The sequence below is a fragment of the Mobula birostris genome, chromosome 19 (genome assembly GCF_030028105.1).
Source record: "Mobula birostris isolate sMobBir1 chromosome 19, sMobBir1.hap1, whole genome shotgun sequence".
Lineage (NCBI taxonomy): Eukaryota > Metazoa > Chordata > Chondrichthyes > Myliobatiformes > Myliobatidae > Mobula > Mobula birostris.
In genome coordinates, this window is record NC_092388.1 from 53,596,461 (window position 1) to 53,620,307 (window position 23,847).

The following is a 23,847-nucleotide window of genomic DNA, read 5'->3' on the forward strand; positions in this document are numbered from 1 at the left end:
TGGAGGGCTATGAGTAACCCTAGGTAATTTCTAAGATAAGGACATGTTCAGCACAGCTTTTGTGGGCTGAAGGGCCTGTATTGTGCTGTAGATTTTCTATGTTTACCCCATCAGCATTGGCAGAGAAAATTAAGGAGTGGCCATCATCTGCTGCCCGAGTTGAGGAGGCATACAGTCTAACAGCACGTGACTGTCTTGGTCATTTTACCTGTGATTGCAAGACCCTGTTGGACATTGTTAATGTGAAATGCCACAAGTACGATCCACTGTCTTATTAGCAGACAGCAGGGACAGATTGTGGGAGAGCTACACAGCCTCGGTCGTAGTAAGGACGAGGCCTCAAGCCACGGTCTCGCCTGTTTATAATGGCTACTAGAGAGGTGTCGGCGTAGGGGTGCTCCACCGGGAGCGGTGTGGCGTGGTGTTCAGGCTAAAGTCTATGCTCCTCAACCCACCTCCCCAAAATATACACTAGGCAGATGACGAGCTCTGTTATAGAAACATAAAAACATAGGAAATAGGTGCAGGAGTAGGCCATTCGGCCCTTCGAGCCTGCACCGCCATTCAGTACGATCATGGCTGATCATCCAACTCAGAACCCTGTACCTGCCTTCTCTCCATACCCCCTGACCCCCGTAGCCACAAGGGCCTTATCTAACTCCCTCTTAAATATAGCCAATGAACTGGCCTCAACTGTTTCCAGTGGCACAGAATTCCACAGATTCACCACTCTCTGTGTGAAGAAGTTTTTCCTAATCTCGGTCCTAAAAGGCTTCCCCTTTATCCTCAAACTGTGACCCCTTGTTCTGGACTCCCCAACATCGGGAACAATCTTCCTACATCTAGCCAGTCCAATCCCTTTAGAATTTTATACGTTTCAATCAGATCCCCCCTCCATCTTCTAAATTCCAGAGAGTATAAGCCTAGCCGATCCAGTCTTTCATCATATGAAAGTCCTGTCATCCCAAGATTCAATCTGGTGAATCTTCCTATGGTCGACTGTAGATTTTTGTGGCATTCAATGGACTCAGGGCCTCAAGCCATGGTGTTGCCTGTTTATAATGGCCAGGAGAGAGGCATCAGAGCCGGTGTGCTCCACCGGGGCCAGCATGGCACTGCGTCTGGGCTGGAGATGGTGCTGTGCCCCCAGTATACAGTCCTCATGTATACAATATAACAAGCACATACAGGATATCAGTAAAATGCAACCACACAAAAAATTATAAAATATTTATATTTTTTGTGTGGTTGCATTTTAGTAATATCCTTTATGTGCTTGTTATATTGTATACGAGGACTAGGCCTCAAGGCCTGGTGTCACCTATTTACAGCCACCAAGAGAGAGGTGTCAGAGCCAGGGCACTCCACTGGGGGCAGTGTGGTGCAGGATGGAATCAGTGCTGTCCCATCTCCTCTCCCACCACTGAGTGTTCGCTCGACAGAAGACAAGCTTTATTGTGGTCGTTTGCAGATTTCGATGGCTTTGGATGGCTTGAATTTGGACTTTTTTTTTATTGTGTGGCTGTATCTTTCTATCTTATACATGCTATATGTGCGTTGTGCTGTGTTTGGTGCCTTGGCCCCAGAGTAGCACTGTCTTGTTCGGCTGTATTCATGTACAGTTGAATGACAATTAAACTTGAATTGAATTAATGAAGCCTCTACTGCCTCCTTGAGCAAAGAATCCCATATATTTACTACTCTCTGGAAAAAACAATTCCTCCTCATTGCTATCGTAAATCTATTGCTCTGTATCTTGAGGCTATGTCCCCAGTTCTAGACTCACTTACCAGTAGAAACAACTTTCCTGCTTCCATCTTATCTACCCTGTTCATAATCTTTTATTTTATGTTTCTATAAGATCTTCTCTTATTCTTCTGAAATCCAATGAGCATAGTCCCAGACGACTCAATCTCTCTTCATAGATCAACTCCCTCATCTCAGGAATCAACCTCATGAACCTCCTTTGCAATACCTCTAAAGCCAGTACGTCTCTCCTCAAGAACAGAGACCAGGACTGCACACAGCACTCCAGGTGCGACCTCACCAGTCCCCTATAAAGTAGCAGCATAGCCTCCCTGCTCTCAAGTTCAATTCCTCCAGCCATGAAGGTCAACATTCCATTTGCCTTCTTGATAACCTACTGTACCTGCAAACCAACTTTTTGCGGTTCGTGCACAGGCATACCCAAGTCCCTCTGTGTAACAGCGTACCACAATCTTTCACCATTTACATAACAACTTCGTCTTCTATTTTTCCCTCCAAAGTGGACGACCTCGAATTTAGCAATGTTGCGCTCCATCTGCCAGCCCTTTGCCCACTCACTTAATCCACCTATGCTTCTGCAGACTCTCTGCATCCTCCTCACAATTTGCTTCTCCACTCAGTTTAGTGTCATCAGCAAAATGAGATACACTACACTCGGTCCCCTCTTCCAGGTTGTTAATATATATCATGATCATTACAGTCATAGTATCTACTCCTGTGGCACTTTACTCACCACTGACCACCAATGAGAGAAACACCCACTCATCCAACTCTCCATCTTCTATTGGTTAACCAATCCTCTACCCTTGCTAAAACATTATCCCCAACTCCATGGATCATGATCTTGACTTGATACAATTGGGTGGAAATAAGACTGAATAATATTTTTACCAAAATGCAAGCAGTAGCAATCACCACATGGAAGCTGTGGCGACAATTAATTTTCAGTGGTGCATGCCGAACTTGCAAGTGTAATACAACGCAAACACGAGGAATTTTGCAGATGCTGGAAATTCAAGCAACACACATCAAAGTTGCTGGTGAATGCAGCAGGCCAGGCAGCATCTCTAGGAAGAGGTACATTCGATGTTTCAGGCCGAGACCCTTCGTCAGGACGAAGGGTCTCAGCTTGAAACGTCGACTGTACCTCTTCCTAGAGATGCTACCTGGCCTGCTGCGTTCACCAGCAACTTTGATGTGTGTTGGTTAAGTGTAATACAATCACACTCCATAGTATAGAAAGCTTGCTTCCTTTATTTAAAGGAAAATCAGATCTCGCACCAAGCCTTAACTCAGTTAGTAACTGAGACATTTGTTCTTTTAATTAAGCTTGTCTTGCTCACTCAAGTCTCTCAAGCCTATGTGATTGCCATCGATAATTCTGCAAACCTATTACAGCATGTGAGCTGTCAGAGGAAGAGGCAGAAGCAGATACAATTACTATATTTAAGTTATTTGGCCAGGTTCATGGATAGGAAAAGCAACAAGGGAGCTGGGCCAACTTCAGGAAAATGAGACTAACCCAGGAAGGCAGCCTGTTAGGCATGGATGATCAGCCAAAGGGCCTGTTTCATGCTGTAACTCCTTGACTTTATAAGTATTCCTAGGATCTTTCAGCATCCACAACTCTTGCTTCAATACGGAGTACAATCTGCCTCATTTTGGTTAAAATGTGAAACCAAGTTTCTCAGTTGGACCCAAAAATAAAATCCCAATTTTATGAAGACAGGTAGTGTCCAATATCTAGCATTCTGGCCAACATCCATCCCCATACCAATATCACTAAAATAGACTAATGAGTTATTTTTACAATACCATCAGTGGGAGAAGATGTTAAGTAAAATGGCTGCAATTTGTAGACTCACTCAAAAGATGCATTGCAATGGCTGATGTTGTGAAGGGTGCAACATAAATGTAGGTATTCATTTTCTTTCTTACCGAAATAGCATTGCATCACCAATGATTCTTCCTTTCCATCACTCCTTTCTATGATGCCAGAACTGATAACCCTCCAAATCCACTCCCAGCCTTCACAAATACTGTCTGCCTGCTCTGCCCCTTCAGCACAAACGCTAATCTCCTTATGCTGCAGTTGTTAAATCGCCACTTTCCATCCATGCCTTCAATCAGTGGTACAATTGCTATCCTCTCGAAAGCAGAGTATTTTCAGATCCATGTTTCTACTTGAGAATGCTGATTGGAATTTTGCTCCATCATGTCTGACTATAAAGACCAAATGATAATTAACGGGATTATAATCCTCACCCACCTCGAGCAGGTGCATCTTAAGTGATTCAATTCTAGTATTTTCAGTTCCTCAACCTACAAAGTTTTAAAACATGAATTTAATTAAATTTCTGCATGTGGAGCAGGAGCTAGGAAAGATGGCACCTGCAGGTTTTGCAGACGCAGGTGACTTTTTCCAGTTCATCTACAAAACAGCTTATTCTTATCTTATGTCTTTCTTTCTTTTTATGGTGGTTGTGGTTCTGTCGGAGTCTGTAATCTACAGTTCAGACTATGGATCTTTGCAAGTAGTGGGGTTTCAGGCCAGCTGTGTGGCCTGGCACTTCACTGTCTCCAGAAACGGCCTGGAACCCATGCGCCTTCGGGGAGCGTAGACCGCCAGGTTCCTTGCCAACTGAAGCATTGTGGGAGACTGCAACGTTGAGACAGTAGTCGGTGTGTGCTGCTGTCGGAAGAAACCCTCTGTACTCAAGTGATCCCCCCCTCTCTCTTTTGATGGAGAGTGAGTCTGTTGGTCCTCGAGATGGGGGCTAGGAGAAGTGACAGAAGACTGTAACATTAGAACAGCCAGTTGCAGGTCTCCACCCTTGTTGTTGCAGGAGCATCCTCTCTCTCCCTCCACAGAGAGGAAGAGAGAGCCTGTCTGAGACAACGAAGAGCTGGGGAAAGGACTGTGGTTTTTGATGGACTAGATCAAGTTCTCTCTGGGTGGCTTTTGCTATTGCTTGCATGGTGGTGGGGGGAGGGGCTTCTGCTGACACAAGTGGGGGGAGGCAAGGCTGATGCTGTTTCTGTATGGAAGTGGGAGGGGGCTTTGGGTTCTGATATCCTATCATTTATTCTATGGGGTTTCTTGCTTCGTAGATGTCCATGAAGAGTAAGAATTTCAGGTTGCATACTGTTTACATTCTCTGATATTAAGGTGAACCATTTGAATCGTTTTAATTAAGTATATTAATGGGTTAACAACTAATTCATTACAATTAAATTAATTAATGCATTTTGTTTTTGAATCACCTAAAACAGAAATGGTTATCAGTGACACCAGAACATTCAATCCTCTGCAAAATATATGTAGCAATTTTAGTATCAAAATGCAAGGGACGTTCTTTTTAATTGATCTCTTCAGTAGAATCTAGTGCTCAGAATTTTATCAATGTTTGGATAGCTCTTGGATTAATTCTAAAGTTTGGCATTTTGTTACAACTGTTCATTTCTCTGTAACCGCATTGTGACCTTGCACTTTATTGTTTACCTGCACTGCACTTTCTCTGAGCCTGTTGCAATTTGTTCTGCATTCCGTTATTGTTCTACCTTGTTCTGCCTCAATGCACTGTGTAATGATTTGATCTGCATGAATAGAATACCAGACAAGTCTTTCACTGTATCTTGGTACACGTGACAATAATAAACCAATTCCGATGAAAAGAGCTGCATAAAATAAGCATCACTGATAGGGCCATTCGGTGTGGTTGTATGATGATTGAAGGGAAAAGAGAAACATTACACTGTGTACAAAGCAAAACTTCAACTCAAAAGTAAACTTTCGTGAATGTCACTTCACCACAACACTTCACAAAGTAGCTCACAATATAGAATCAGAACACTCAAGAGCACAGAGAATTATTTCAAAATGTACAGATTGCATTTTAAAGTCAAACTCAAAGACCTAATTCCAATGCTGCAGCAAAAGTATCACAGATGCTGGAAAATGTTTCTTGTCACAGGTAACATTTGGCAGAATGATCTGGAGGTGTTCATCTCCTCTCCAGGGAAGGCATGCTGCACCTGATATTCCCAGTCTCCTGAATACTAACCAATTAGCTCAAACAGGATCAGAAGGTTCAAGAGCAGTATCCATTGTTGCATGAAATGCATCAAACCTGTACTAATTGTATGAGGATATCTGAATTGAGCTGTGTTCTGTTTTTTTAAATCAACAGTACTGCTGAACTACTTCAAAGGGTACAAGGAACATATTTACCAGCTGTAGATAATGAGTAAATAGGTTGAATTCATGGAATTCTTGGTTCATTTTACGACCACAAACAAAACAAAGTCTATTCATCTGAACCAGCACATAATCAACCACCCTGTCCACCACACCATTAGATGTTGTGTGCAAGAACACGAAAGAGTTCACCGCAGATGGAATTATGAAGCATGCTACACAAGCGACGTACATCTTGACTGAGAGCCTTTGTTCCCTTGGTCAACCTACAGAAAAGGCTGTACTGAATCTCAATTTAGTTTACTCTTGGAAAAAATTGCCATGCCATGGTCTGTATAGAAAACACCACTTTTGAATCCTCAAGGCATATGCAGAGGTTAAAAATTATGCACTGCCAATTTCAATTTTGACAACTCCCAACAACACTCCTCAACATGGTTCAAGCTGATTCTGTTCCACTGATATCTGACTTCAAGATCAATTACCATAACTTGGCAGGATGGCTTTATGGCAGGATAAAATGGAGTAAGGAGGATAAATATTTAAAATGAAGAAAGGAGCAATGATGGGAAACTGTGGAATGGAGGAAATAATTTATGAATTGTTCTAGTGAAGAACCAGCATAGACATCTCCTTCAGGGGCATAAATTTCATAACTCCATGGCTACCTGTTGCCAAGTGCGAATCTAGACTGAGTCTGTTTGGAGTCCGAGCCTCTATGGAGCAAGAATTCAGTGGAGCACTCCTGCATGACCAACGTTATTTAATTTAGTTGCGGATGGCGACTTATATTAAAATTTTGTTGGGAGAAGAAGTGGCTATTTGTACTAATACTCCCAGAAGTCAGATTTTCACAAAGAGAGTGGTGGGTGCATGGAATACACTGCCTTCGACAGTGGTGGAGGTGGATACAATAGGGTCTTCTAAGAGACTCTTAGATAGGTACATGGAGCTTAGAAAAATAGTGGGCGGTAGGGAAATTCTAGGCAGTTTCTAGAGTAGGTCACATGGTTGGCACAACATTGTGGGCCAAAGGGCCTGTAATGTGCTGTAGATTTCAATGTTTCTATGAAGCCCAATGTACAGTGAAACAGTCACACCATATGCAGTGGAAGCATTACTTCAAGCAAAATGCAAAACTATGGCCTTACTTCATTGTCCATTTACCCAGATTTTTATTTTTTTCCTCTCATTTCCCACCAAAAGCATTCGAGTAAATGATGAACAAATCAAATATTGTAGGTTTGCCACTTACCAGTTTGTGTTGTGAGCTTGAAAGTGCTTCCAGGATTTCATCTACTATATGATCAGACAGAAACGATGCAACAGTCAGCCTGACTTCACTGCATGAGAATTGCAAAGATAACAGACAGAATTCAATCACCTTCTGTAACATGGGGAAACTCTTCATGTTTATACAGATATATTTCCCTCAGCCTTTAAGTTCCCTATAACTTCAACTTATGATCAGTCCCATTCCACATTTTCACTTCCCTCAAAGAGCATGTTCAATTAAAAGTGAAATTTTAAGGAGTTTTCGATCAGGAACTGGGTAAGGACCCCACCTCCCCAATAGTCTGACTGGCTCATTCAGAAACTGTTGCGATTCAACATTCAAGGAATGCTAGAAATTTGGTCAACAAGAACGTAAAAAACTCAAGGGCAGGAGACGACCACCAGGCCCCTCAAGCCAGCCGACTGTTTCTATTGTTACTTTTTCCAAGGCATCAGCAGTGTCACTTGTTAGCTATGTGATACAGTGTAGAGTAGGCCCTTCTGGCCGTTACAGCCACACTGTGCAACCCCTGACAATCCCGATTAACCACAACCTAATGGCAGGACATTTTACAATGACCAATTAACCTAACCAGTACACCTTTAGACTGTGTGAGAAAACCTGAGCACTGGGGGAAAAACACACGCATTCCACGGGGGGACCGTTTACAGACTCCTTACAGAACGGTGCTGGAATTGAACTCTGAACTTCAGAACATCGCGAGCTGTAATTGCGTCACGCTAACCGCTACGCTACCGTTGCTTACCTATTCTAAAGCTGCAGCAAGATTTTTAATCTCTCTTACACCGCTCGCAACACCATAAAATGGGAACAAAATTGGAGTAAAATGAGCTTCTGAAGTGTCTCATTTGCTTCTAGACTCAGGAAGTAAAGGCAAGGTCCTCAGCAGGAAAACCATACCCCAAATAACAAGATCCTAACAAATTACGTGGAAGAGAGGGATAAGCCCCATTTCCACTATGAGTTGTTGGCTTCCAACATGGGGCTTGCATGCAATTGTTCAGTGTGTCCTCCAGTTGTTATAGTTCTTCACGTGATTCTGGAGGTTTCTCTGGTATTGCCTTATTTGAATGGGGGCTATCTGATCGGTAAATCTACAAATTCGAATCAAATGTCTCTTATGTCTGGGCTACAAGAAGAGCAGAGCACATTTTGCTTGCTATCTTTATTCTTTTTCTTCCTTTCCTCTGTTTTTTGGACTCTCACCACTTCCCATTTCCAATTATCTTTCTTCTAATAGCGCTTAATAAATCAATGGTGAAGCAACAAGCTTTACGCCACTTTCCTGACATCAGAAAGAACGTTGGATCAAAAGTATCAGAATCCAACACATTCTAACTTTCAGTGCAATTCTACTAAAATACGAGGAAGAGGAATATGGGAAGTATTCAAGCCCATTCCGCCATAAGTTTACAAAAAAAAACTTCTACGTCAACTCCACATTCCCACACTTGCCCATAATTTTTTTAAAATTCTTTTGCTATCCAAATGCAGGCGCTCTCTAACAAATGTTGTATTTACAAATTTCTGCTATAATGCCACTGAATCTTTAAATACCTTTGATTTACAACCTTTTTTGTTCTAAAATTAACATTCTCCACCCAATGGAATGCATGGTAGCAGAGTGCACTTCAGTCAGCCTTTCTAATTTACAAATTTTTTTTTCAGGAATGTATTTCCTCTGTTAACCTAGAAACACCCATATCTTTCTGACATATTCAGCATGGGACTATCACTAACATGATAAATTTGGAAATTTCAATTATTTGTACCATTTTATAGAAATATTTTCTTATCTCAATCCTCAATAGTCTTATTCTGACGTTATCATTCTCAGCATTAGATTTCCCAGCCAGGAGAAATGTTGCTCCAGCATCTATCGCGTTGGAGTAAATTTTATACAGTAAACCTTTAATTATCCAACTCTTTTTGGATTTTGGTAAGGCCAGACTAGCAGAATTTCTGGATCTTACTCTTATTAATACCCAAAGAGATTCATATTTTGCTTAAAAACATGTTACACAGCGATACAATGCTTTTTCCAGTGAAAAGGGTTGAGTATAAAGGGAACAGGAAATATGTAAGCATTTCAGACTTTGGCTCTTGCTGCAGACCCAGCAACCCATGTTCCTGACCCCCAATATCTCGGATTCCGACTATGGTACCAGCCATTCACCCTGCTCACAGTCTAGACCCGGTTCACCGTCCAAACTAATAAGCCCAATACTAAAAACACTGGGTTTTACGAACAATTGAATGCTGAATTACTGGTGTGTTTCAATAAATGATTTTAAACTCATCACATACATAAATTCTGATATATTGAGTGATTTCATCAGCCTACTGCAATTAGTATACCACTGCACTGTTTAGAATGTAAGTGTTAAAATACCTAATTTTATTAAGAATATCGATGCCCGATTGCTCAAGCAGAACATTCTTGATAAAGGTCCGTGGGATGGAAACTTTCTCAGTGGTGGCCTCTATTAGATTCTGCCGCAGGTGGGCTTTTTTCATCACGTGAGGGCAGAGTCCTTCAGCTGCGTCTACCATGGACTCCAACATAATCTGTAATGGAAAGCAAAAAAAAAATCAGAAGTTAAAGCTGTATGCAGGCAGCAAGCTAACATTCATACAGGTGGAGGGGTTTTGGCAGAAGTGGTCATTCACGCAAGTGCCTAAATTGGTTGTCTGATAAACAGAGGAAGCTCAATTAACGATTATCTGCTCAGTATTCTTTTAAGGGGGAGCTCTAAGAAATCCACTTACAGCAATTAATAGCACAAAGCTACAGATCTACTGAGTTACTTTTAGCAGAATCACATCCTGCATCTGACTTGTAAACACTCTATGAAATAGATCTTAGAAATACTCTTCAATAATAACTTTAGCTGAGATCAAGATTTGTTGTCCGGCCTTGCCCTACAAACTCTTCTAGTGCTACTGAAAACCAATCAGACCAAAATTTCCATTCTTCAGAAAAAGAATCTAGTGCTTTCCTGGCATACATGATGAATAAACTCTTCTCGGGCTTCAGCCAGGTACAGGTATTGATTTTAACTGACGTTTTGATGACAAACTCTGCCATCTTCGTCAGGGACCATGCCTGGGCATGACTAGTCTGCTGGTATTTATACCCTTGACGTCTGTCCCTCCTGATTGGTTAGTCTTCATCCAATCAGGATTCCGCTGTCCCACCATGTGTATAATCAAAGTCCAGTTTTTACTTAGAACAAGACCTTCGCCTTTGTTAAAACTCTTTTCCTCCAGTTTTATTTCAATAGCTTCCTTCACCAAACTGTACCAAAAGCCACTGGCGGGCACAGTAGTATTATGTAATCAAAGTCAATCCTATGGCCATTGCAAATGCAAAGTTCTGCTGTTGCTGATCTCCCTGGGTAACCCAAACAGATACACCTCTGTGCTCCTTGATGCGAGTTTCCAGCATGCGTCCTGTCTGGCTGCCTGGTTAAGGAAGCCATTGAAATAAAACTAGTGGAGAAGAATTTTAACATAGATGAAGGTCTCACTCCAAGTAAGAACTGGAATTTGATTGTAAACAAGGTGAACAGCGGATACCTGATTGGACGGTGACTAACCAATCAGGAGGAACAGACGATGGGGGTATAAATATCACCAGACAAATCCCTGATGAAGGTGGCAGAGTTTGTCATCGAAACGTCAGTTAAAATTAATACCTGTACCCAGCTGGAAGCCCAAGAAGAGCTTATTTCCCACACTTTTGTTTAAATCCCTTTGTAGCTTTACTTCTCTGTCATTTACTGTAGCCCTCCATACATGGCCCACTGAACACATGTCATTGTAATTCAGCTCACACAGCCCAAGCAACTCAACTCCACATAGTTGTTCAGTCCTCAGTTTGTGTGCATGAGCTTTGGGCACAGTTGTGTCACTGATGGTTCAATCGTTAACTAAGACATGAGGATGCATTTGTATCTATTTGATATATTTACAAATTAATCACAAAAGGGAGCTAAATGCATAAAATCATCAAAATTCAGATTCCGATATATTTATCACATATACATTGAAACACGCAGTGAAATAATCACATTAACAACCTATGATGTGCTGGGGGCAAGTGTTGCCACATATTTCGATGCCAACATCACATGCCCATAATGCTTGGCAGTACAACACGGAACAAAATAAAACTGAACACAAGTAACAAAGCAGCAACAATTCTTTGGTAAACGTGTTGAACCCAGGACGAACAAAGGCCAATTTTCTGTTGTCAGTTGAGCTTTGCCACCTGTCAAAGCTGAAAGCTAATAGCTTTCAAAATTTTTTTCACGCACTTACATAAAAAAAACCCTGTTAAGACTGAGGGAAACAATTTAAAATATTCTCATAGGATTTTAATGAAAATGCTACAAGATACAAGAAAAAAAAAAGGTCAAATAATTTATAAAGAAGATCCCCTTTGCTCCCTAATTCAATGCCTTACCATAAGCAGGGAAATCAATAACTTCTCAGACTCAGAACCTGTGAGGCAATTCACTGGAGTAATTGCTGGGGAATTAAGTAGGACTGGGTTCCGTTGATGCCTCAATTCTGAATCTGTCAGTGAAACTTCCTTGTTTCTTAGCACCAACGTGGAAGTCCTGGATTTAATGCCAGTTAAATAGGCAAGCACTGAATCTTGTGTGTCCAGCCTCCAGCCCAATCAGCACCAGGGAATGCCAACAGCACAGTCCACATCGATGAGTTTCATCTCATTATTTAACTGATCTAGGTGTTATCCCTCCATCATTGAAAGACGGACATGCTACTTGCTTCAGACATTAATCAATGACTAAAAGGATTGAGATCCAATCACAAACAAGAGAAAATCCGCAGATGCTGGAAATCCAAACAGCACACACAAAATGCAAGAGGAACTCAGCAGGCCAGGCAGCATCTCAGAAAAGAGTACAGTCGACATTTAGGGCCAAAACCATGTACTCTTTTCCTAGATGCTGCCTGGCCTGAGTTCCTCCAGCATTTTGTGCATCTTGAAAAGGATTGAGATTTTATGATTCCCAAACACTCTTGTCTAATCAGCACAGTACAATGGGCACAAAAAAAAAGATTTAAGATTGGAAAATCAATTGAGTTTTCCTTGTGTTTTAGAATCTGAGGAAAGTCAATGGGAATGTTGGGAGAATACTGCAAATGACTGATGGTGTGGCCTCGAAAGCCGGAAGTTCCTGTTTCTATGCTATATAAGCCCATCATTCTGGTACTGCTGCAGTCACTATTGAATAGGCATTGCAGTCACTATTGAATTTGGGGTCTATGGGGTGTCAGGGAGGGGTAGCACCTCCGGTAGGGGAACATGCCGCATTCTTTTCAAGGCAGTTTGTCCACCTTTGGTCCCCACCTGGCACTCAGCTCTCACCTGTGGCTCCTCGTAGCTGTTTGCATGTGACAGCAGCCACACCCCGGGCAACGGCTTCCACAAGCTGACTAAACCAGGTGAGGGTAGCCGACGGGTCTCAAACCCTCGGTGAGATAGGAAGCTGTCTATCCCAGCATGTGAAGACAGACTCCAGCGAATTGACCGGACAAGACCGATATAAGGTCCAAAGGTCAAGAAGGCGGCCTTTGCAAGCGTCATGGAACGTGTAGAGCAGGACAAGACACAGAAGTTTTCCTGGTCATCCACTGCACCTAGTCCCATCTCCAGCCATCTCAACTCTGTCTTGCCACTGGATCCAGATGGGAATTGGGAACAGAGAGTGAGGCTGACACTGCACAACTCTCCCTCACTTAAATCCAAATCATGCGCTAGTCTCGACACCATCAAATGGTGTCAAGGTCCTCATCGATGTTACGATGGATGAACACATTGAATAGGCGCTTTGCATAATAAGCTGAATAACGCTGATTGGAATTTTTACTCTTGTGTGGCATTAAGTATCCTAAACTTGTTAGTATTTACAGCTAGGTGTATATTTTAGAATCTGCTGATCCTATATCATTAAAGCTACCAGAAAATAGTCAACATGGGTTTGAAATAACTGGTAGATTAAGATTCCAATCACATGCATGTACCTTGAGTTGTTCGTCCACAACCCGTGTGACTTCTCCAGCCATGGATTCCAACTTTTCCTCAATGGGATTGGATGAACTACTGAAACCAGTCCAAGAAGCTCCTCGCAGGTGGTAAAGATTTGGCAACAGCTGAAGGCAAAGGTATTTTGTTACATGAGTTACCCCTTCACTATTGGACATTACGATGACAGAATTATGAACAATACTACAGTGGAATGATTTAATCAACAGCATCTCTTTCATTTATCTGGCCAAGTGGAGTTGAGAAATGTGTACGAGGATGTACTAGATTTTACTCCTGACTTTCGCCAAGCCAGATTTTGCAGTGAACGGATATGTTTGGAAGCAACAACCTGTGCTTAATGAGTTACAACACAAGATTAATCATTGAATTATTTGAATTATTCACATTTTTCCCCACCATATTTTCTTCCTCCCACCCTCCCCGCCACAATTGCCTAACACCATTTCTGAATGTCAAAAGGGTAGTGGTTAGCACAACGCTTTACAGTACAGGTGAGTCGGGATCAATTCCCACCGCTGCCTGTAAGGAGTTGGTATGTTCTCTCCGTTACCGCGTGGGTTTCTTCCGGGTTTTCCGGTTTCCTCTCTCAGTTCAAACTTGTACCGGTTGGTAGGTTAATTAGTCATTGTCAATTGTCCCATGATTAGACTAGGATTAAAATCAGGGCACTGCTGGGCAACGCAGCTGAGAGAGCTGAGAGGGCTGAAAGGGCCTATTCTGCACAGTATTTCAATCATTACATAAGGCAACTGTGAGCACATGGCGAAGTGGTTAAGGCATTCAACTAGTGACCAAGGTCGTGAGTTCGAGCCCCAGCTGAGGCAGCATGTTGTGTCCTTGAGCAAGGCACTTAACCACACAGTGCTCTGCGATGACACCGGTGCCAAGCTGTATTGGGCCCTTGCCCTTCCCTTGGACAACATCAGTGTCGTGGAGAGGGGAGACTTGCAGCATGGGCAACTGTCAGTCTTCCATACAACCTTGCCCAGGCCTGCACCCTGGAGAGTGAAGACTTTCCAGGTGCAGATCCATGGTCTCGCAAGACTAACAGATGCCTTCAAATAAAGCAACTCAAGATGACCATTCATCACACAGCTGAAGGGTGCTAAAAATGATCAGCCTTTACTGAGTACAAAATACTATGTACTTGCAAAAACCTACTGCAGGAAATTTACTCTGATGATGTTATTACCCATAGCCTTCTCATCTTATAATGGAGTACACAATCACCACATTAGGGATTAGAAGAAATTTATTCAGTTTCTCTCGGACTGAAGGGAATAGATGCTCAATAGAATAGTGGTCATTTTACTGGATTAGTGATCCATACACTTCTGCTGCAGATTTAGAGGCACAAGCTCAAATTTTACCATGGCAACTGGGGAATTTAACTTCTGCACTGAAAAGCTAGTATTAATAATGGTGATCACAAGCTATTAGATTCATCTAAAAGCCTTCGTACTTCAGTAAAGTTTTTACTGCCCAGAGGGATGTGGAAGAAGAGAATCTCAAAACATTTAATAAGTATTTCAATCAGTAATGGAAGTGATGTAAACTGCAGGCCAGTGAATGACAGCTAGGAAATGGGACTGGGCTAAATTGCTCTCTTATTGTTAACACTGACAAGATAGGTCATATGCTCTTCTCTACACCTTAAGATTTACTATTTTCACCTTTGCCATGCCTCAGGATTGTTCAATTGAGGTAGAAAGGATGAAAGAGGCGAGCAAGAGGCAGTTCTATTGCCCAAGATCTAGATTACAAAACACCTCTACTTTGTTCACGATACTCTATATCAGAATTTCTATGAAAAATAAAGACGGATATGACTTGGATTTGGAACCAACTTCCGTAATTTCCAGTCTAGGCTGAGTGACCCCTGCAGTGTGCAGCAACAGCAGACCCTACTCCAAATAGGGACCTTCCTGAGGTGATTGTAAGCTGGTATCAGGAATCTGACTTGAGGATGATGGTTTGATGGCTCACCACACAGAACAGCCAGAATCAGAATTGGATTTAGTATCACCGGCATATGTACGAAATTTGTCATTTTGCAGCAGCAGTATATTGCATTCCATAGTAATTAAAAAACTAGAAATTATAATAATATATACATAAATTTTAAATTAAATAAGTAGTGCAAAAAATAAGTGAGGTAGTGTACATGGGTTTAAGGTCCATTCAGAAATGTGATGCAGGAGGGGAAGAAGCTGTTCCTGACACAATGAGTGTGTGCCTTCAGGCTCCTGTACCTCCTCCTTGATGGCATGTCCTGGGAGATGGGGGTACAGTGATGGGCACTGACCTATTGAGGCTTTGCCATCTGAAGACATCCTGGATGCTGGGGAGGCTAGTACCCATGGTGGATCTGGCTGAGCTTACAACCTTCTGCAGCTTTTTCCGATCCTGTGCTGTGGCCCCTCCATACAACCAATTAGAATGCTCTCCACGGTACATCCGTAGATACTTACAACAGGCTTTGGTGACATATCAAACTTCTACTTCCTGATAATTCTTTGTAATTGCATCAATACGTTGGCCCAGGATAGACCTTCAGAGATATTGTCACCCAGGAACTTGAAACTGCTCACCACTTCCACTGCTGATCCCTCGAATTGGCCCGACTTCCCTTTCTTGAAGTCCACAATCAATTCCTTGGTCTTACTGACATTGATCTTGCACTCAATGTCACCACACCACTCAACCAGCTGATCTATCTCACTCTTATACGCCTCCATTTCACCATCTTAAATTCCACCAACAATAGCTGTATCATCAGTAAAATTATAGATGGCATCCGAGCTGTGCCTAGCCACAAAGTGGTGGGTGCAGAGAAAGTCACGTAAACCGTTTGCACAACTTGCCACTTTGCACTATGAGCAAGAAATAATGTGCGCGCCTCGGATCTACCAGCCTATTGTGAATAGCACTCAAATTCTTCTGGAGGCAGCAGGCTCTGCAGTTCAAACTCTATTGATAGTGAAGTACTATTACAGAAAACGAGCCAGTATTTAGCATTCCGCGTAAGGTATTTACACCTAGAGTTTGTCTACGTTAGTGTCAGATTATTATTCATGAATAAAGAAGTACTCCAAATGCTTCATAAATCCATTAGTTCACAGAAATAAATGCTTAAACATGTGCAGCTTAAACAATTTGTCTAACCGTTTTGGAATTTTTGGCATCCCTCATGAAGTTTTCAGCAAGTCGCACATCTTCCTGCACAGCGTCTCCTGCTGAATTTCTCAGCGAGTTAAGATGATCCTGTACTTTTACACACATCCGGTCAATCATCTGTTGACAAACAGCGCGTCAATCGTGGAATCAATACTGCAGTTAAAACACTGAAAATGGCACATCAAATCAGCTACTCAAGTGTTTAATTGCCATGATCAAGTAATAGATCCTTCCACTGTCTGTTTGGCTATCTGTCCTTCAAAGGATATTTATAGTCACATTTCTTTCAACTGAATAGTTACATTACTGTAAGCAATATTTGAATTGTGCAATTCTTACTTTTCTGCTTGCATAATGTGGGCCTTAAGTCATTGTACAATAATTACATTCTTTGTATCATAAAGCAAACAATTATTATGGCTATTACAGAAAAATTCTGTTAGAGCTTTTCCATGAAGTCCTGTGGCAGTGACCAACACATTTATTTGTCCCTTAATTTGATAAAACATAATTAAATATTGATAAAACAATCAATAATGTCATTTTAAAGAATGGAATATTTGAGCTACCTTCATGATGACTCCCAGCATTGCTCCTAACCCTTCAGTCTAATCAAATTTATCATTCGATTACCATTCCTTGACTCATCAATCTTCTTGTGAATGCATGTCTAGCTGGATTCACTTTTCCAAATCGGCTTTCTTAAATTGGGATGAATGCTGCAATTCCATCAAGCAATTGCCCCTTAAGTAATCCCCCTTTTTTACCAATGTCCTCAAATGAACCAATTCCATTTAACTGTTGCAGTCTGGATCTCAGAATCGGAATCAGGTTTAATATCAGCAGTATGTGTCATAAAATTTGTCATCTTTGAGGGAATAGTACGATGCAATATATAATAATAGAGAAAAAATGTGAATTACAGAAAATGTGTGTGTGTGCATATATATATATATATATATATATATATATATATATAATAGCCAAATTAAATAAATAGTGCAAAAATAAAAATAAAAAAGTAGTGAGGTTGTGTTCACGGGTTCATTGCCTACTCAGAAATCGGATGGCAGAGGGGAAGGAGCTGTCCCTAAATCACTGAGTGTGTGTCTTCAGGCTTCTGTACTTCCTTCCTGATGGTAGCAATGAGAACAGGGCATGTCCTGGGTGATAGGGGTCCTCACCCTAACTTTTCCCTACTGTATAGCTTATTGGTTGAACCTGGGAGAAGTTAATGGAAATGTAGGCAGAATAGGTTACAGGAAGAGTTAGTGGAGGAAAGGCATTCCCCTGCGAGCTGACATGGACTCAATGGGAAGAACGGCCTCCTATTATGTTGTAAGGTAAAATGCCACAGGGTATCATGCACAGCTGTGGTAACTTGCACAGTTAAATGTGAAGGCCTGGACAAGGTGTACAGAAATATTCTTGCAGTCTGAAGCTTTCTCCATCAAACCCATGGAATTTCTTTTTTCTGCTCGCAGGGTTTGAATTGTTTACAGGTTTCCGGTGTATTTGATTACATTCGTACCTGTTGAGTAGTACTGGTGACTATACCCTGCTGTAACCTGTAGGCTTGTTCCTGCAGGTACCTTCTGGTCTCATGATTCCGCAGCAGATAGTTCTCAATCTGGAATGAAGACAGAAAAATCATAGGACTTTACGATACATCGGCAGGATTTATTACCTTTGTTTCTAGTCTTTCCTTTAAATGTGCTTAAATAGTTTTTGCTTGTTTTTAAATGTCACCAACTTGCAGAAACAAATCAGTGTGCTTACCAGCAGAGAGGCTTGGAGCAGAGCCAAATGAGACGTCAATGTTCTTTACAGACTTAGCGTGGGGGCAGATAGTGGTGGGAACCTTGCTCTGATGCGACGCCATGGAGCTGGTTTGTTGGTCAACAATTAGCATGGGTGATTTGACCATATATTTTGAGTTATTACATATTAATTCTCCAAGAGGACCACAACCTGTCGTAGGCTTTGGAACCTAGCGTGCCTCAATGACCCAGAGAGCTATGTTGGCTGGAGTCAGGGCCTTATGCTTTGGCTCCAGTAGGGTTACCCATGCCAAACAGGTCAGAGGGTAGAGGACGGATTAAGAGAGGTCAATTGGTACTCCAGTTTCGGGGATTGAGCCCAGGGCTAACAACTCTGATCAGTAGAAAAATAGGGGACTATGCAGTAAGGAAATTCTAGGCAGTTTCTAGAGTAGGTCACATGGTTGGCACAACATTGTGGGCTGAAGGGCCTGTAATGTGCTGTAAATTTCTATGATCTATGTTCAGCAAAATTGTTATGGAAACAGCAATGAAGAATCTTTCTGCATCTGTGTGCAACAGTATTCCTGAGTCTCCACCCAGGACTTGCATGACTGGCAGCAGTGAAAACCTGAGAGGAAGCCCTGAACACTACCAGAGATGGAGGACTTTCATTGCTGCCCCAAATGCCAGCCGTGTTTCAAGCAGTGAGTAAGTTATGTATTAATATTGTTTAAGATAAAGAATAAAGTATACTCGGCACACTTTATCATTATCACCACTTTATTTTTAAAAATTAGCATCCTCTAATAGCAAACAACTGGATTAGTCACTCTATAATAGGTACTGCTCTTGAACTGTGTGTTAGGGCTATTTTATTTATAGGATTTCCTTCACCTCAGGCCTTCAGTTCTGGCAACATTTTTGTAAATCTTCTGTGCACTCTTCCAACTTACGGATGTCTTTCCCATAACAGGGTGAGCAAAGCTGTACGTGATACTCTAGGTGCCACCTAAACCCATTGTCTAGGAGAATGATTCAGGAAATATATGGAACACGTTAGGAGTGCAGGACAAGCAAAATCATTACATCATCTGGCAAACAAATGCTCAGGATATGACTGTACATGGTGGTGGGGAAAGAAATTAAGTGTAGGAGTGCTATGATCAACTACTCTGGCTAAAGTCACAAGTAGGTCACAGATTGGTCGGGGGCCCAGTAGAGAAAATCACAATAAACAGCAGAGAAGGGATGTAGTACCTCAGCAGCCTATAAAGGAACTCTCTTGGTCAGGTGAAGAAGGCAGCAATACTGGAAGAGTGAAGTGGGACAAGTGGATGTTTCAGTGGGAAAACAATTAATCTTAATTCAGTAAAAATAATGCTTATGAGAAGGAACACAAGCGTCAAGCAAATGTGACAATGCTCAACTGGAAGAGAGTTAACTTTGGTGAACTCAAAGGGCTTCTGAGCCAGGGGGAGTGAAAATAAAGATTGCCAGGAGAATGGGAGGCCTCAAAACAGAAATAGTTTGGATATTTCGTGGGGCCGAGGTACTGTGACTAAATTACTTGAGATACAGATTGGAGACAGTGGGAGAACTCTACCTTTTGTAGGGCTTCCTCTGTTTTTTCCGGATTAGCCTTCAATGCCTGGGAAGCATCATTGACAGGGATAGGCATGAACCTCAGGGTATAATTCCTACAATGAAGAAAAATAGGGTTAACACCAGTCAAAGCACATCACATGCTTACTGCTTATTTTAATTGCAAATACAGATAGACCTTGATGAATATATATTTATCCCACTTAGTGGTATTCATTTAACTGAGTCAGAAGGAACTCCAAGGAGCTGATTATTGACTTCAGGAGAAGGAAAGTGCAGGTACATATGCCAGTCCTCTTTAGGGGAAATCAGAGGTGGAGAGAGTCAGCAGTTTTAAATTCCTCAATGTTATCGTTTCAGAAGCCATGTCCTGGCCCCAGCGTATAAGTACAAATACAAGAAAGCACGGCAGTGCCTGTACTTAGAAGTTTGTGAATATTCAGTATGATATCTAAAACTTGACAAACTTCTATAGATACATGGTGGACAGCATATTGAATGGTATGGAAACATCAATGGCCTTGAACAGAAAATCCAACAAAAAGTTGTAGATTTGGCCCAGTCCATCACGGGTAAAGTGCTCCCCACCATTGAGCACATCTGCACGGAGCTTTATGTAGGAAAGTAGCATCCATCACCCCCACCACCCAGGTCATGCTCTCCTCTCACTGCTGCCATGAGGATGGTGGTACAGGAGCCCCAGGACTCACACCACCAGGTTCAGGAGCAGTTCTTACCCCTGAACCATCAGGATCCTGAACCAGAGGGAATATCTTCACTCGCCCCATCACTGAACTGTTCCACAACCAAAGGACTTAGTTTCAAGGACTCTTCATCTTAAGTCCTTGATATTTATTGTTTGTTTCTTTGTTATATGCTTTGTATTTACAGTTTGTTGTCCTTTGCAGACTGGCTGTCTGTCCTGTTGGTGCAGTCTTCCATTGGTTCTATTATGGTTCTTGAATTTATTGAGTATGCCTACAAGGAAATGAGTCTCAGGGCTGTGTATTGTGACACACATATAGTTTGATAATAGATTGACTTTGAACTTTGGATTCCAAAGCTTCACTATGGCATTGGGACATGATGCCAACCATTCTAATGGTTCAATGATACCCAGGTAGAAATTGGATCTCGTTTGCTACTAACTTTATGTGCAAATTACATACGTGATGATGTCGTCAAAATGCATGATTGCTTTTGTTTTATGAGCATAATATACTACAGCAAGGCTATGCAGCTGACAACCTTCATTTACAACAGCTGGTGAAACAAAGAACATAAACCACAGCAGGTTATCAAGAAGTGAGTTAAAGTCTCCTCGCTGGGATATTAATGTGTAACTGTCTACATGCATGCACCTGGCTTTTCAAAGCTACATATACTTGTTATGTATTGCTGACAAACAGTGTTTATTGAAGACCTGCAAAGTCACGCACAGCACAGATACGTTGCGGCCTCTGGCTGAACGAGCCCATGCCTCGCTGAGAGTGAGGCCATTCATTACTTAGGAATCAAATTGAGAAGACGACACAGTGGGGGTGTAGTGTAACCATACATGAAGGTACTGTATGCTTTACCTCCTTTACCTCCAACCACGATTTCCCTCAACTCTGTGCGGTCAGGGAAAAATTTCTTAAAGGTTGAGAGACCACAGTTCCTGGAGGCAATGACATTTAAACCATTCCCTCTGCAGAGATCTGCTGCTCAGAACACTATGGGACAATTTTAACATAGCAATTGGTATAAACCACACTCATGTATTTTAATACAAAGAAGAAACTTTTGCTAACTTATCACTGATGATTTTGTATGCTACACAAGAGTGAAATTCAATTTCTAGGCAGAGTGAATTTACTTTTCAGTCCAGTATGGAACAAGTGTAGCATTATAACATAGGAAACAGAAGGAGTGAGCCACAGAAACCCTCACATGTGCCCCACCATTCATTGAGACCATTTTTCATTTCTTTACGAACAGATGAATTTCATCCAAACATTCAACAAATTATGTAAGGACAGAAGTTCTACTAAGCCAAAGCACTAAGTAGTCCTGTGTACACTGAATTCACTTTGCTCAGTCAATTGTGAAATTGCCTTTTTTCCCCCCCCCAAAGTACGCCCAGAAGTAAAATTAATGGCATTAGTTACAATTTTCATCACTTTCTCATGTTCCTTAAGGCCAACTTTTGAACACAAAGCCTCCTTGTGTCCGATACAATGAAAGCTCACACTGGACAACAAAGATTTTGCTTCCTGAATACTTTTGGGTTTATCTTATGGATTTGGCGCAGCTGGTCATGAAAATCACCATGGAATTTCCCTATCACACACCATTTTTTGAATTTGTTATTTCAATTCATAATTAAAGTCAAAAATAACTGATGCCAAGATTAAGGAAGGCATTTTTGTTGGTCCACAAACCAGACAGGTTGTCAATGACTGGCAATTTGAAGAACTTGTGATTGGACCAGAGAAAATTGCATGGAAAGAATTCAAGGATATTGTTGAAAATTTTCTTGGCAACTACAGAGCACCAAACTACATGTAAGCTGGTTAACAACGTGCTTCAAGCATACAAAACCACGAAGTGCAACATGTCACTAAAGATTCATTTTCTGCATTCCCATTTAGACTTCTTCCCTCCAAAACTTGGCGCTGTCAGTGACGAGCATGATAAAAGGTTTGCGGTCGTGGAGAAACTGTATCAGGGCAAATGGAATCCATCAATGCCGGCTGATTGTTGTTGGGCACTTAAGCAAAAAACCTCAGACACTGAGTACAAATGAAAATCATCAACAAAACATTTTTAGCTCAGTTGAACTACTGCAAAGCATCAGCACCATTATGCAATTAAATGCATTATATTCAATAAAAATTAATTTCTTGTTTCCTCAAATTCCAATGTGGTACAAGTAGTATGAAATTATATTTGTGTTCAGCTTTAAGTGGTCTATCATAAACAAAAAAAATTCTGAGGAAGCAACACTTGAAAAAAATTTGTTCTCCAGTGTGATCATTTCTCCAACACTTTTTGCAAACAGATCAACAAAACCTGCTTCTACTATTCATGCTAGGTGCACCATCAGTTGTCACAAAAAAAACCTAATTTTAAAAGGTTAACTTGTCAACTAGACAATTTTATTAATATTGCCTAGGTATTTCAGTCCTTGTGGTGTGTTTAGGTAATGTTACCAAGTTAACCAGCTCTGTGTATATTTCATCACCCCTACAAAATTGAACTAAAAGGCTAGTCTAGCCGGTGATGGTCTCATCAAGACAAATGGAAAGAAATTCACATGAACTAATACCTTTTGTTAATTGTTCCACCATGTTTATTCCTATCATTAATATCCTATTGTTCACTGTGTTTCTGCTCATTGCCAAATCCATAGTGTGCTGAATTTTTTTTTCGTTTCCTGGAAAATCATCAAAAAGGAAAGGAGCTCACTCTATTCTTTAACATATCCCCCATCACGGAGTGGTTTCTCCACACTGAGTAATACTCTTTGAAACCTCAAAACTAGCAGTAACTAAGTACGAACTATCTGAAATAAGTGTCATCAAAATACTTGACTGCACTTTTTTGTTGCTGATTTCTTGAGAAACAGGTCTTTTCATTCTTGCTCTCTTTCATCATGTCACTTTACATTTTCCTGCACACCTCAGTTTAGGAACACTGGATGCATAATGCTTTATCACCCTTTTAAATTATGCCAAACCTTCCACTCTACCACTCTTGAAAAAATCTGCAGCTTCTCCCATCATTTGAACACTTCTGTTTTTTTGTGAGTGTATTCTGAATGAGCTAAGAGTAAATACAATTTAATAATCTCACTGATTAACCTAAATAACGTAGCTTTACTAATATAAATAGATTATATTTATTACAAAAAAAACCATGGAGGCATTAAGCTACACATAGGATTTACTATTATCACTGAATATCTAGTGTTGTCTCA

The 23,847-nt window shown here is 41.3% G+C and overlaps 1 protein-coding gene across 4 annotated transcripts in view; it reads right to left on the reverse strand.

Moving 5' to 3' along the window:
* LOC140212608 (F-actin-uncapping protein LRRC16A-like) overlaps positions 1 to 23,847 on the reverse strand; it is a 345,618-nt gene that overhangs the window by 69,893 nt on the left and 251,878 nt on the right. For all 4 annotated transcript variants that reach the window (XM_072283616.1, XM_072283615.1, XM_072283613.1 and 1 more), the window contains 6 exons: positions 19,888 to 19,981; positions 18,053 to 18,151; positions 16,510 to 16,638; positions 13,320 to 13,448; positions 9,655 to 9,830; positions 7,221 to 7,308 (listed from right to left, as the gene is read on the reverse strand). In XM_072283616.1, coding sequence (XP_072139717.1) covers positions 7,221 to 7,308; positions 9,655 to 9,830; positions 13,320 to 13,448; positions 16,510 to 16,638; positions 18,053 to 18,151; positions 19,888 to 19,981 — 715 coding nt within the window. The remainder of the gene's footprint in view (positions 1 to 7,220; positions 7,309 to 9,654; positions 9,831 to 13,319; positions 13,449 to 16,509; positions 16,639 to 18,052; positions 18,152 to 19,887; positions 19,982 to 23,847) is intronic.